Source organism: Bos indicus, chromosome 13 (genome assembly GCF_029378745.1).
Source record: "Bos indicus isolate NIAB-ARS_2022 breed Sahiwal x Tharparkar chromosome 13, NIAB-ARS_B.indTharparkar_mat_pri_1.0, whole genome shotgun sequence".
NCBI classification, from domain to species: Eukaryota; Metazoa; Chordata; class Mammalia; order Artiodactyla; family Bovidae; genus Bos; species Bos indicus.
This window is the reverse complement of record NC_091772.1, coordinates 59602913-59616637: the sequence shown is the minus strand read 5'-3', so window position 1 is coordinate 59616637 and position 13725 is coordinate 59602913. Positions and strand designations below refer to the sequence as shown.

Genomic DNA, 13725 nt, shown 5'->3' with positions numbered 1-13725 from the left:
GGCCCTGGACCCCCAGGCAGATTCCCCTGGAAACTGGGGCAGAGTAATTCCTCCATCAGAAGGGAAAAATCATTTCTTCTTCCTCCAGCATCCCAGCCCCCTTTCTGTTTCAACCCCCTCACATACACACTGACTTGTTCCCCTTCCCCCTGGTACACGTGCACTTCCCATGTGACACTCACCACCACGCATGGGCACACAGCCCCATCCACTTTCTGTAATTACCATTCCCCCATACCACCCCTGCAGCCATCCTCCTCTACCTCCCTGCCAATAGACCCCCAACTGTGTTCAGGAGGACAGTGTGCCTGCTCTGATCTAAGCCAAGTCTGTTTCTTTGCAGGATCCTCAAATTCCAGACTGCCCTGCAGCTAACAGTATCATGTGACTCAGTTCTACCCAGTGAGACAAGCTGGGGGCAGGTTAGGGGCGGTCTTGAGGTACTGAATTTGGGCACATGGATTCCCATCCCTTTGTTGTGCACCTTCTGGTCAGCATGGCTATAACTTCCCTTTGCAGCTAGGTTTCTGGGTACTAATTTCTTTCTGCCAACTGGATGCACTCATAAAATATTTTGAAGGCAGAGGCATCCTCCTGTAGCTTGGGTTGTTTGCTGCTGGTTAACAAGTTGACAGAGATGTGGGGTTTTCTGCAGCAGAATCCAGGTGTCCAGTTGCCAGCCCAACTGTGGACAGTTAGTGGGGACAGAAGCTGCAGCCTGATTCTGCCTTCTGGTATCCAGTGGCCTGTTTTGTGGAAGGCAGCTGCAGTGGCAGCTTTCTGATCCTGGGGTCATTGTCTCTGGCAGTGTGCTCTCAAATTCATTCTTTTCACTAGCTTGCCCCTGACACTCATCTTCCCGCTTGTGACTGAAGGGCCACTCCCCTGGCCCGCCGGTGTTGCTCTAACCAGAGTCTTTCCTGGGGGCCCGGCCTAATGTCCACTCCTCCAGCTTTTCCACTGGTTTTCAAGCAACAATTTTCCGTGCTATTTTTTTCCCCCGGCTTAAAAATAGCAAAGATCTAGAAACACTTTGGATCCTTAGTTTCAACCAAAAGTGCTACCAGGGGTCAGGCATGAGAAGAGGAGAAGGATAAGAGGCCTCGGGGAAGGCTTCGTTTCTGTCTCAGTTTCTTCTGCAGAATGGAGACCAAATATTAGTATCTTCATTGCAGTTAACAGTCGAATACTGTTGTAGATTGCAGTTCCTAAAGATGGTCACGACGATATTTCCCACTCCACAAGCCCTGCCACCCGTGACCTTGCCACTTCCCATCAAGTCGGAGGAATCTAACCCCTTCACTCTTGCATCTGGGCTGGGCTGGCCTCCGACTCCCTCGAAACCAACATGATGAGTCAGGGTCCTTGGGGCTGGAATTAACCCGGTGTCAGAGCTCGCGTCTCCAGTCCTCGCATTGGGCGCCGGGTTCCAGCTCAGGCCCCGCCCACTCCGCGCGCGGCTCCAGCTCCGCCCTAGCCGCTCTGGCAGCGGCGGGGGGGGCGGGGCCTAGGACCGGGCACGACTCTGGCCCCTCCCCGCGGCTCCGGGCTCCTGCTCCTGCGGGCCCCGCCCACCGCGCTGCCCCCCCCCCCCCCCCCCCCCCGCGGTCTGCTGCTAGGGCGGCAGCGCCCGGCTCTGTGCACCATGGCCGGGCTGCTGGCGCTGCTGAGCCCCGCGGGCCGGGTGGGCGCCCGGGTTCGGTGCCGCGCCACCTGGCTCCTGGGCGCCGCCGCCCCCTGTGTCCCGCCGCCGGTGTTCCTGCCGCTGCTCGGGCCCGGGCCGGACGCCCAGCTGCTGCGCGCCGCCCGCGGGAACTACCAGGGCCGCCAGGTAAGCCTCCCCACCCCCACCCGGTTCCCCGGACACCCGGATCCCCGGACGCTCGGATCACTGGTCCACCTGCGCCGGAGGAGAGCTTTACACGCGCAGCTGCTGAGACCGAACACCTTCAGGTCCCCAGACCCCAAATCTTTTCAAGCCAAGGAAGCGATCTCCCAGTTGACAACCGGGGAAACTGAGGCTCAGGGGGGCGTGGCGAATGCCCAAGGTCACAGCCTCCAGGGGATCCCAGGTGCCCAAAGCTGGGCCTGCGCTGTGGTGGCGGCGGAGAGTATTGGAGGTGGGGTGGACTTGGTATCGACGTTGTCATCCGGCGCTTAGAGTTGTTCCCTTTGAAGTCACGCTGGGGCCCCTCGCTGGGCTGAGGAGGAAGGCTCGGTGGATGCTGCTGTCTCTAACACCACCACCACCTGCCCCCGCACCTTCCCCTCCTCCCCCCGAGTACTTGCTGCCACTCCCTTTTTATCTAACCGCGAGAGCAGGCCTCCCAGTCTGACTGCGGGCGGGACTCGCGCCTGAAACGCAGGGTTACTTCTTTGTGTATATCTTCACTTGCCTTCTATGCATGGTAAGTGAAAACTGGTTTTCATTCAGAATGCAAATGCAGACTGCTCCTTTCTGTAAATATGTTTCAGTTTGATTTTGAAGTGGGTCTCCTTAAAGAAAACAGGTGGTGAGCAGTGCCTTCTGGAGATGCAGAACTCAGTTGGAAGGAGCAGTGCTTGGAGCTTTGCTGCTCTGGTCCAGCCTGCCTGCATCCACTGACCAGGGTTGCTGTCTCACCCTGTCCTCAAGGTCTCTGAGGCCTGGTTGCTGACCTTTCAGGGGGCTAAAAATAACACCTTCCCAACAGTAGTTTGGGGACCATTCCATGAGCTGATGCAGGCCTGAGCATGGTGTCACTGGGAGCCAGTGCTTCTTAAATGTTCCATAGGCCTTTGACCCATGACCTTACCATGCCTCCCCCACAGATGGAGAAACTTCCTTTTCTGCCTTGTGCTGAGCCATCTGACAGGCAGTAGATCTTATCTTTGCCTCCTGAGCCCAGCTTGGGGATCTTCACATGCCTCACACCCTCTGCATACACCCAGGTGTCTCCTGGAGATTCTCCATACATCAGCCTATCTGTCCCTTCCTCCTGGAAGCCTTCCCTGACCACCAGTGACGCCTCCACTGGCCTCTCCTCAGCCTCGTGGGAGTACATCTTCTATGCTCTCCTCATACGGAATGTCCTTCTGATTTGCTTGTCTGTCTGGTTAGCCTGGCACTGGCAGGTGTGTGAGTGTGTGTGTGTGTGTGTGTGTGTGTTTGCTGCCCTCCCTCCACCAATCCCAGCCACCACTGCTGTATTTATTAAAGTAAGGAGGCTGTATGAGAAGAGTCAAGAAGTTTTGAGGAATGAGCCAAAAATCTTGCTTAAAAGGTCAGATTGTTAAGAGTGACACCTGTTTTCATTCATGCAGTAAATAATATTAATGATAAACACTATATTGTGTTTACTTTGTAACAGGCACTGTTCTGAGTACTTTGAAAATATCAATTCGTGTAATTCTCACAACAACCCTGAGACATAAACAATACTATTATCTTCACGTAAGCCCAGAGAGGTTGAGTAACTCTCTGAGAAACACAGAGATTACCTGTCAGAACTGGGATCCAAACTAGTCTGGTTCCAAAGCTTTTGCTCTTAACAACTGTTCTTCACTTATTTGTGAGTGTCTGCTCTGGGTTGGCACTGCTTTGACTTCGTGAAAGGCAGCATGTGAGGGAGAACTGGGAGATGAAAACTCTGGGGCTCAGAGAGCCAAGCCATCCGCAAGTGTATGGAAGCACTTTTATCTAAAAACAGACACCGGGGGAGGTACGAAGTTATCTCCAACCAGGACGGCAACTAAGAATATAGCACAGGTTTTTAAGGTGATATCTCACCAAGAAATGAATGTTTGAAAGATTCCTATTCCTTGCAGGTCACCTCTTCATAAATTCCTTTTATTTTAACCTCTTTCGTCTCCTCCAGGCTTAGGAAGAAAAATACATGACTCACAGTGATTAAAGAGATTTTCAAAATAAAAGGAAGAAAATTGTCCATGTTTAAAAAAAAAAATCTAACTCTAGAAAGTTAAAAACTAACCTTGGCACTGGCTAACAGGAAATTGTCCATGTGTCTGAATATTTTGTCCCTCTTGTTGTCTGGCAATAGATACTTGTTATTCTGTAGCTGGAAGTCTGGCTGCGTTTTTGTTTTTCTTTTTTGGCCAAAAGGCCATTTGCCAAAATAGAGCTTGCACAGAAGAGGGAGGAAGAGAGAGAGAGTGGCAGCTCCGCCCCGTCCTGTGAGTGGACAGATGGGGCAGAATGAGGTTCTGTCAGGCCAAGTGTTGGGGTGGGAGTGAAAAGGGCTTCCACTCATCGTCATCCACCCCAGGACATGGTTTGGCTCTGGAAGCCATCCTATCAGTGCCCGGCAGCCCTCCCATCTGGGGCACTTCCTCTGCAGCCAAAAGGCGGGTGGCGACCTGTTTATCAGAAAAAGCCTAAGCTCCCAGCGGCCATTCCGCTGGGCGTCAGAGAACTGGGAGCGTGGGTGCTGGCCCAACAAGGGAGGCTGAAGACAGTTTTTCTTCTCCCCTCCAGAGTCCTGAAGTTCTGAAACAGGCTCTTCCTCTAGGAATGTTCAACTCTTGGGGGACAAGAAGGGGAGTCTGTAGTGCAGAACACAGTCTGAGCACTGCCAGCCAGCTCACAGCTTCACCCCAAAGCCCCGATCTCCCATCTGTCAAAGTGGAAGTGACAGAGGTACCCGTAGCATGAGGTCGTGAGGGTTTTTATAAAACCTTTAAAGTGCTAAGCTCAGTGGCTGGCTCAACAGAAGTGGCCTCTCCTGAGAATATTCATGGTTTTCCTAAAACCTTTCAAAACATGATAGGCTTTCCTGCCTATCAGAATCAGTCTCTGGGACCCCATAAACGGATACTGGCTCAGTGATAAAGAATCTGCCTGCAATGCAGGAGACATAGGAAACGTGGATTTGATACCTAGGTCAGGAAGATCTCCTGGAGAAGGAAATGGCAACCTGCTCCAGTATTCTTGCCTGGAGAAACCCATGGACAGAGAAGCCTGGCGGGCTACAGTCCAGGGGATTGCAAAAGTCAGACACAACTGAGCAACTAAACCACCCACCACCACCCCTTTTTTTAACTGTTTGTTTTCATAAGTCTGAAAACCCCCCGCAGAAGTTAAAGCTAAAGGCCGTGAGAAAATACAGTTCATCCCCACCCTTAAGGCCTTAACACTTAATTCCCAGGGACAGAACAGCCTTTAATGGTACTGAAATTTAATTCCAGGATGAAAGCTTCCAGGTGTTTGGGCGGTGGGGGGGTGGGGGGGGGGAGGGCGCACGTGTGTGTGTGTGTGTGTGCGCGTGTGTGTGTGCGTGTGCGTGTGTGTGTGTGTGTGTGTGTGTGTGTGTTTTCAGTCCTAACTGCAGTTTGGGAACAAAAGAGATGCTCTTTCAATTGGGAGGTAATGAAAAGACTCTTAACTCATAAATCTGAGTTTTGTACCAGCTTTTGGGAGAAGAGGGGCAAATGAGTAGCAGTTGCATATGATTATAAATCAAGGATGACTAGGCAAATTTTGTTTTCTTTTGGCCGCATGACTTGAAGGATCTTAGTTCCCTGACCAAGGATTAAGCCCTTCCCCCTCAGCAGTGAAAGCAAGGTGTCCTAACCCCTGGGCTGCTAGGGAAGTCCCAGTTCTGAGCAAGTTTCCATCCAAGACTGAATTCCACCTGCTCCTCGCCATGCCCAGAATGTGGCTCTTCACTGAGCCGCCTTTCCTTCCTCTGCTTTTGTACCTTACCTTCCACAAACATGTAGCACATACACTTTATCATTCCAGCAGCTGACTCAGAGCCAGGCCCTCCTGTCCTGCATGAAGCCAGGGTGAGATCCTGCCCCAGAGGTTACCAGGCACAACAACGCTCCCAGACACAACAGACATTCTTTGTCGGCCAAAAATGTGCTATGGCTCCTAGCTTAGCCCGCAGGATAAATTTTAGAATCCATACTTTGTATTTCAGTTGAATCAAATTCTACTTCATAAAAAGGAATGAAGTTGGATACCTGCTACAATGTGGATGACCCTTGAAAACATGATAAGTGGAAAAAGCTGCAGTAGTCTGTTCAGGCTGCTATAACAAAAATACCATAGACTGGGCGGCTTAAGGGCTGCCCAGGTGGTGCTAGTGGTAAAGAACCTGCCTGCCAGTGGAGGAGACATAAGAGATATGGGTTCGATCCCTGGGTTGGGAAGATCCCCTGAAGGAGGGCATGGCAACCCACTCCAATATTCTTACCTAGCAAATCCCATTGATAGTGGAACCTGGCAGGTTACAGACCATAGGGTTGCAAAGAATCAGACACAACTGAAGTGACTGAGCACTCAAGCACAGGTGGCTTAAACAGCAAACATTCATTTCTCACAGCCCAGGAGGCTGTAAGTCCAAGGTCAGGACAGGTGAGGGTCTTGTCTGGTGAGGGTCTGCTTCCTGGTTCATTGCCAGCTGTCTTCTGTCCTCTTGGCATGTCCTCACATGTTAGAAGGGACAAGGTAGCCCTCTGGGGTGTCTTTTATAAGAGCCCTGATTGCATTCATGAGGGCTTCACTCTCATGACCTAGTCACCTCCCACCTCCAAATACGGTCAGGGTGGGGATTTGGTTTCATTGTATGAATTTGAGGGAGGGGAGGCAAGTTGCACAAACTTTCAGTCTGTAGCGGAAGCCAGTCACCAAAGGCCCCGTGTTGCATGATCCTATTCATATTAAAAACATCCAGAATGGGCAAATCCATAGACAGAAAGGAGGTTGGTGTCTCCATTCCCCCCCGGCAAGACGGGGGAGAGGGGAATGGGAAGTAACTGCAGATCAGTGACAAAAATCTTCCAGAATTAGACCCTGATGATGACTGCACAATGGCAGACACACATGAACCATGCAACTGTGTACTTTAAAGAGAGCAGTCCGGGAGGGCCTCCCTGTGGTGGTGCTGGATAAAGATCTGGAGGCAGTGCTATGAGGCCCTCTGGGGAAAAACTTCCTGGCAGATGGAACAGCAGATGCCAGGGCCTGTCGGGCCTGGCCTGTCCTCCTTAAAGCAGCAAGGAAGCTGGGCGGCTGGAATGGGAAGCAGGAAGGAGAAGGGTTGGGTGGGGGGTGGTGTCTGGAGGGCCAGGGGGGCTAGTGCATAGACTACTTTAGCTTCCAGGAGGCCTCTGAGCGGGGGCGGTGCTGTAATCCCACCTTGGATCTCACAGGCTGTCTCTGGCCACTCTGTTGAGGGGTCAAAGGTAGGATTGGGGGACAGCTAGGAAGAAGCCATCACAGTCACCCAGGGAAGAGGTGAGGAGCTTGGGCCAGGGTGATAGGAGTGTTGGGTGGGGAGGTGAGGGGGGTTGAGTTTGGACCTGGTGGGGTCGACTGATAGCTGGTTGTGGGAATCAGTGACTCAGGTTTCAGGCAGAGCATCTAGGAGGATGTGGTTTGCCGAAACAGGGACAGCTGTGACCTGGAGAGGAGCATGTGGGTGGGAGTGGGTCAGGAGCTTGTCCAGACCTGTTGTGGATGTGTGACCGTGGACATCACAGCCAAGGCAGATGCGCCAGCTCAGAGTTCAGGGAGACACACATCTGGGTCACCACCCGAGGCGGGGTGTCAGCAGGGCCCAGCTGATGTCATGTGGGGGTTTGGACCACTTCTTGCTCCCAGTGCCCTCCCTTGGTGGACACACGGAGTGACCAGAGAGGAAACCCAGCGGCCACCTATGCCTCCAGAGCAGGGTGGGGCGGGGCTGGGAGGGCCGCTGCCTCATTCGGTTTGGAGGCTGCTGCTCTGGATATCTGGGTATCATTTAATTTCATTCCTGGGGTCGCCATGACGCATGTCATTGTCCCTACCCCCAACCCCTGCCTTGCCAGCTTTTGAGGTATGCCTGTGCCCCTGCATGTTCTAAAAATATAAGGAAATGGCCTCCACTTCAAAGTCCATAACCGGAGCTGGCTGACCCAGATCCTGTCCTTGAGAAGAGCTCTGTCTGTGAGGTCTGTCATGAGAGCTGAAGCAATCCTTTGATGAAAAAGCACTCTGCGTGGAGAAGTTTTGTCTTCTGAACCCAATATTATTGTTTTTGTTTCTCTCAAACCGTTCCAGGCCTTGTAGACGCTCAATAAATGTTAATGGACACCCTACATAGTAAATAATTTCTCTGCAAACCCCCAATGCTGTATTTATGGCCTAGGAACTAACCCTCCCCCTATATCTGTTCAGATCTCAGGGATAAACCTTGATTCCAAAAGTAAATATATCATAGCTTCTGTTCCCATTTATTTCACACCCACTGTCTTATAGAGTCTAGCCTGGTTGTCGTGCATAAGATAACACCCGTTTGTTTTCTTACAGTCAAGGAGGTCAGAAGCCCATGAGGTCTCATAGGTGCTAACCTCAGTGCATCGCAGAGCTGGGTCCTTCCAACTGCTCTGGTGGTGGTGGTTTAGTCGTGTCTGACTCTTGTGACCCCATGGACTCTATGTAGCCCACCAGGCTCCTCTCTGTCTATGAGATTTTCCAGGCAAGGATATTGGAGTGGGTTGCCATTTCCTTCTCCAGAGGATCTTCCTGACCCAGGGATTGAACCTGGGTCTTCTGCATTGCAGGCAGATTCTTTATTATCTGAGTCGCCAGGAAAGTCATTTCCTGTCTTTTCCAGCTTCTAGAGCTGCCTGCATCCCTTGGCTTGCCCCTTTCCTCCATCTTCAGAGGGAGTAGCACCAGCCTCTGCAAATCTGACTCTGCTTCTCTCCTCATGTCAGCTTCTCTGACCCTGCTGGCTCCCTCCCTTCACTTACAGGGACCCTTGTGATCACATTGGTCCCACTCAGAAGATCCAGGATGATTTACCCATCTTAGGATCTTTAACTGAATCCTACCTGCAAAATCCTTTTGTCACATAAGGTAACATATTCATAGGTTCCAGGGCCTAGGAACTAGACATCTTTGGGGCCATCGTTTTGCCCATCACATGTGGTACCCAGCCCTTCAGTGCACTCAGTGGCGTAGCGGGCATTAGCCTCAGCTGATGAAGAAAGAGAGGAACTCATCTCTCATTGGATAAGAAAGAGCAGAACATTGCATGATTCTGAAGGTGGTGATGTGGTGATGACCACTCACATCCTTGCTCCTGCCCTCAAGTGTCTCCCTTTCTTTGGTTTGTGTGCAGGACCCCAGCAAAATCACTGTGACCACAGGCAGCAATATCAAGGGCACAGAGGAGGAAAAGCTAAGCAAGTCGCAGCAGCTGAAAAAGATTTTTCAAGAATATGGTGCCGTGGCAGTGTCACTGCACATTGGAATCTCATTAATCTCCTTGGGAATGTTTTACATGGTTATTTCAAGGTAAGATTGGGACAGTAGTAGGTATTCGTTTTTTGCTTTCATGTAAGAGTCTTTGAGCGGAGAAGGCAATGGCACCCCACTCCAGTACTCTTGCCTGGAAAATCCCATGGATGGAGGAGCCTGGTAGGCTGAAGTCCATGGGGTCGCTAAGAGTCGTACACGACAGTGACTTCACTTTCACTTTTTCACTTTCATGCATTGGAGAAGGAAATGGCAACCCACTCTAGTGTTCTTGCCTGGAGAATCCCAGGGATGGGGGAGCCTGGTGGGCTGACGTCTATGGGGTCACGCAGAGTCGGACACGACTGAAGTGACTTAGCAGCAGCAAGAGTCTTTGAGAGTAAGAACTTTCTTCCTAAGACTTAGTATTCATCTAGCTACTTTTACTTACATTTTAAAAAAATAGTGTAAATCTCATAGCCAAATTGAGTGCTTAACTTAGTCCCTTGCTGTAGTAAATATCTTTTGTGTTTCTGTGTTTGTCTGTCTGTCTTTCTCCCCTCCAGTGGTGTGGACATGTCAGCCGTCCTGCTTAAACTCGGCTTTAAAGAGTCACTGGTCCAGTCGAAAATGGCGGCCGGCACAAGCACCTTTGTGGTGGCCTACGCCATCCACAAGCTGTTCGCGCCCGTGAGGATCAGTATTACCTTAGTTTCTGTGCCCTTGATTGTCAGATACTTTCGGAAAGTGGGAATTTTTAAACCTCCAGCGGCAAAGCCTTGATGAACTCTTCAACTGTGGGCCTGAAAACCTATTTCTTGTAAATGACACATGCTAGATTGGTTTTAGGATGTAGGTTTTGTGGTGGGTGGGTAGCAGGGGCTAATTGTGCATTCTCACAAATAGGATTTACTTTTGCCAGCAAAAATTCAGGGTTTCAAATCATTGTAGTTTTTCCACTTTAAAGTTTGGGTAATGCTATTCATCACAGGGCTTGTCTGCATACTCATCAGCAGAACACCACCAATGAGTTGTCATGTCAGACAAAACTGTCAGCCAGGAAGTGTTCCTTCCAGAAGACCATTGGTGAGGGTCTGCCTGCAAGAGCCTCAGGGGTTCATCTTTGCTCAAATTCTTGAAGGGTAGTGATTCATTAAGCTGATTTTTAAAATTCCCCTTCCTCCCATACTTGTCAGGCTGCTGCTGCTAAGTCACTTCTGTCGTGTCCAATTCTTAGCGACCGCATGGACTGCAGCCTACATGGCTCCTCCATCCATGGGATTTTCCAGGCAAGAGTCCTGGAGTGGGGTGCCGTTGCCTTCTCTGACTTGTCAGGCTGCCTGCAGTTTAATATGCAGTATTGTGCAAAACAGAGTCCAGTGCTACAATTAATGAAGCAGAATTGAGGACTTCCCAATATGTAATCAGGATCTAAATTAGCATCAACACTTTGACATTCATTATACTTGTTTGGGCAAAGAAAACAAATAAGTATTTCTGGTATGTTTCATTGATTCCCAAACATCTTCAAATCTGGACATGTAGAGCCTGCCTCAGCTGGTTTTTCACAAATTTCATTAAAGTAGGTCAGAATCATTTGTCTCTTTAGGTAAAAACTGGAAACTTTGTCCAACAGTAATGGCATCAGTTGGCTCCACTGCATGTATATGGAAAGCTGAGACAATCTTGGCCTAACTCACTCTGTCTCAGACTTCAGACATTCCAGAATCACTGTCACAATGTTTACACTGAATTGCTACTTCTATTTTTTAATTGAGTTAAAATTATGTGTGTAAAAAAAGATTTTGTATCACTCTCTAAAAAAGCAAAGTTACTAGCAGTTGCTGTAAATAAGAGGCCACTACAAAATATATAACACAGTAATAATACAAGCCGGGGAGGGACTGAGCCAGTTTACCAGATAAAGGGGGTGTGACCTGAGACCCCCACATTCTCTGTTAGGGACATTTAAGAATAGAAATCGAAGCACACGCACTCAAATTGAGACTTTCTCTGCGGAATAGTCAGAAGCAGGCAACAGAGAAGGAATGTCTTCCGGTAGGCTTCAGCGTCACTGACAGCTGCCCCACCCCGGGCCGGGCTCCTGCAGGGCACCTGCTCCACACCCGGGAACCCCACTGTAACCCGTCTGCCCCTCTGCCATGGATGAGGGGTTATGTTTATCTTTCTGGCTCCCAGATTTACTTTTTATTTTAGTTTTTTGGTTTGATTAACTACACTTGTGACAATCAGAAAACTGAAGCAACTGTAAACTGATCCTCCTGGTTTTACTGAGCTCGGACTATTGACATTTTCCTAGTTAGACCTTAGTAATACACATCAATCGGTTATTTCAGTTAACTTTTAAAAGTATCTTCATGGGACACATTCTCCACTTGCAAGATCTTTAAAGTGCATCGGGTATTTTCTCCCCTTTTAAAGCAATTAGCCCGTTGCCAAAAAGTTTTAGCCATTTAAAGTTGGAACTGTCTTTCTGGGGTCTAATTCCAAGGACCATGGACACAGCAGAACAAGATGAAGGCACCAGGGCTAGTTAATTCCTTGTGAGGCAGGACCAGCACTTCTGTGTTGCTGTCTCTATGGCAATAGTTAGCTTTGGGCTCCTAACCACCTTCCACACCGGCCTCCCAACCCATTCAGATCCTGAGTAATGCCTATGCAAAAAAGCCCACAGGGATTCCTCCAAGTTTAAGGGCTTAAATCTCAAACTTTGATTCTGTGTTTGGAGAAATGAGAGTGGACTGAAAGGGCAAGCAATAAATTATCGTACCAAATAGCCATAGCGTTCGCTTCTAAGCCCCAATGCCACTCCACTCCTGTGGCCAGTGGTCAAAACAGAACAGAGTTAACTAGAGAGGAGAGAAAGTCAAAGGATCAGGGAACTAGAGCATTATGTGAATTCACCAGCAAGATGTACAGATCACTTGTATTTTGTTTTTATGGAACTAGGGGAATAGAACTGATGATCTATTTTAGAAATGTAAGCCATTGTTCACCTCTAATTTTTTAATCTGACAAAATGAGCAGCTTAAGTTCCATGAAACGAATAAACGTCTTTATAAAGTTTGTGAAGAACCTGTTATTCCTCTTGTGGTAAGCCATCCCTGCTGCCAGTGACAAGCCAGCACTGCGTGTGACTAGTTTGCTAATGTGGCCCCGTTGTAGTGAGCTCTTTTCTGGGCCTGTGTGGGATTGTCTCGGGGAAATGTGGCTTAGCTAATAGCCCTGATGGGGTTAGTCATGTCATGTTGACCACGGCTGGGGTAGATGGATGAACTACTACTTTGGGATATAAAGCTCAAGACTATGGAAACTGGAAGTTCCTTTGTCCTAAGGCAATCGGACACTGCAGTTTTACCCACTTGTTTTGATGTTTCCGTGACTACTTCACCAACTCTGCCATGGAAGTGTATAGCACTTGTGTGGACATTTCTGATCTCTGTACCTCTTGCATTGAAAGTTGGCCATGAAAGCTTATTTCCTCTCCTAGTTCTCAGTAAGTTCAACACTTCCACCTTTGTCTTCATCATGGTCAAGTTCACCACCTTGGTTGATGCACAGGTGTTGGCAGCTAGAAATATGTAATTTTACGTGATAGGAGCACATAGAACCTGAGACCAAAAATGGGAGAGACCAGCTCCTCACGGCATCTCATTTCTAGGCCGAGACTGAACAGCTGGTGGAAAGAATTACCTGTGGACTGCAAGCAGACTTATCTGCGGACTTGGGTTTCAAGTTGACACAGATGCCACAACTCTAGGGTGTCCCATGGGGACCAGGTGACCAGGGTAAGGGAAGCCCCGGCCAGCTGTATTGAGGGGGCAGCAGTGCCCACTTGTATGAACCACTTTGAACACTGGCAGCACCCAGACTCTGATTCGGCTGGGGAGGGAGTCTGGCTGGGTGAACACTTTTACCACAGAATCAAGACCGAGGGCCAAACTGGGAAAATCAGGTTGCCGGGAGCTGGCTCACCCGACACGTGGAGCTCCTCACCATGCTGTCAAGAACATGGTCAGAGCCCAGAAGTGGGCGGGTGTGGACATGGATGGCTGACCCCTCCCCTCTGTCCAGCCAGACCACTTGCAGCTCTAGTGAACCCCCAGCAGCCCCCATGCCGGGATCACTCACTTCTGTGAGCTGTTGCTGACTGGGTAGGTGACTCCTCAGGATGAGGACTCCAGCGGGCTGTGGTCATGCACTATGGTGAATGTCCACCGCCCAGGACAGGGACCAAGGCTCGGGGGCACCAGGGACATTGGAGGGTGCTGGCTGCGCTCACACCCGCTCCTGGTGTTCCCCGGCAGAGCACCCCACTTCCAGTTCCCCCCACCAATGGGCCATATTTCCTGCAGGGCCCTCCCTCAGGCTGCAAGGACCTCTTGCCACACCTGCCTCTACACTTTAAATCCTGTCTTTCAAGTCCAACTGAGAGGCTCCTTCCCCAGGGCCCTGCTCCCTTTCTGTTCCCTAAC

At 50.0% G+C, this 13725-nt stretch overlaps 1 protein-coding gene across 1 annotated transcript; it reads left to right on the top strand.

The window, feature by feature from the left end:
* The first annotated feature begins 1602 nt into the window (after positions 1 to 1602).
* Positions 1603 to 12316, top strand: FAM210B (family with sequence similarity 210 member B). The gene is made up of 3 exons (XM_019972696.2): positions 1603 to 1831; positions 9114 to 9289; positions 9796 to 12316. The coding sequence occupies exons 1-3, from the start codon at positions 1646 to 1648 to the stop codon at positions 10010 to 10012; spliced, it is 579 nt and encodes a 192-aa protein (XP_019828255.2). The 5' UTR covers positions 1603 to 1645; the 3' UTR covers positions 10013 to 12316.
* Positions 12317 to 13725: the final 1409 nt, after the last annotated feature.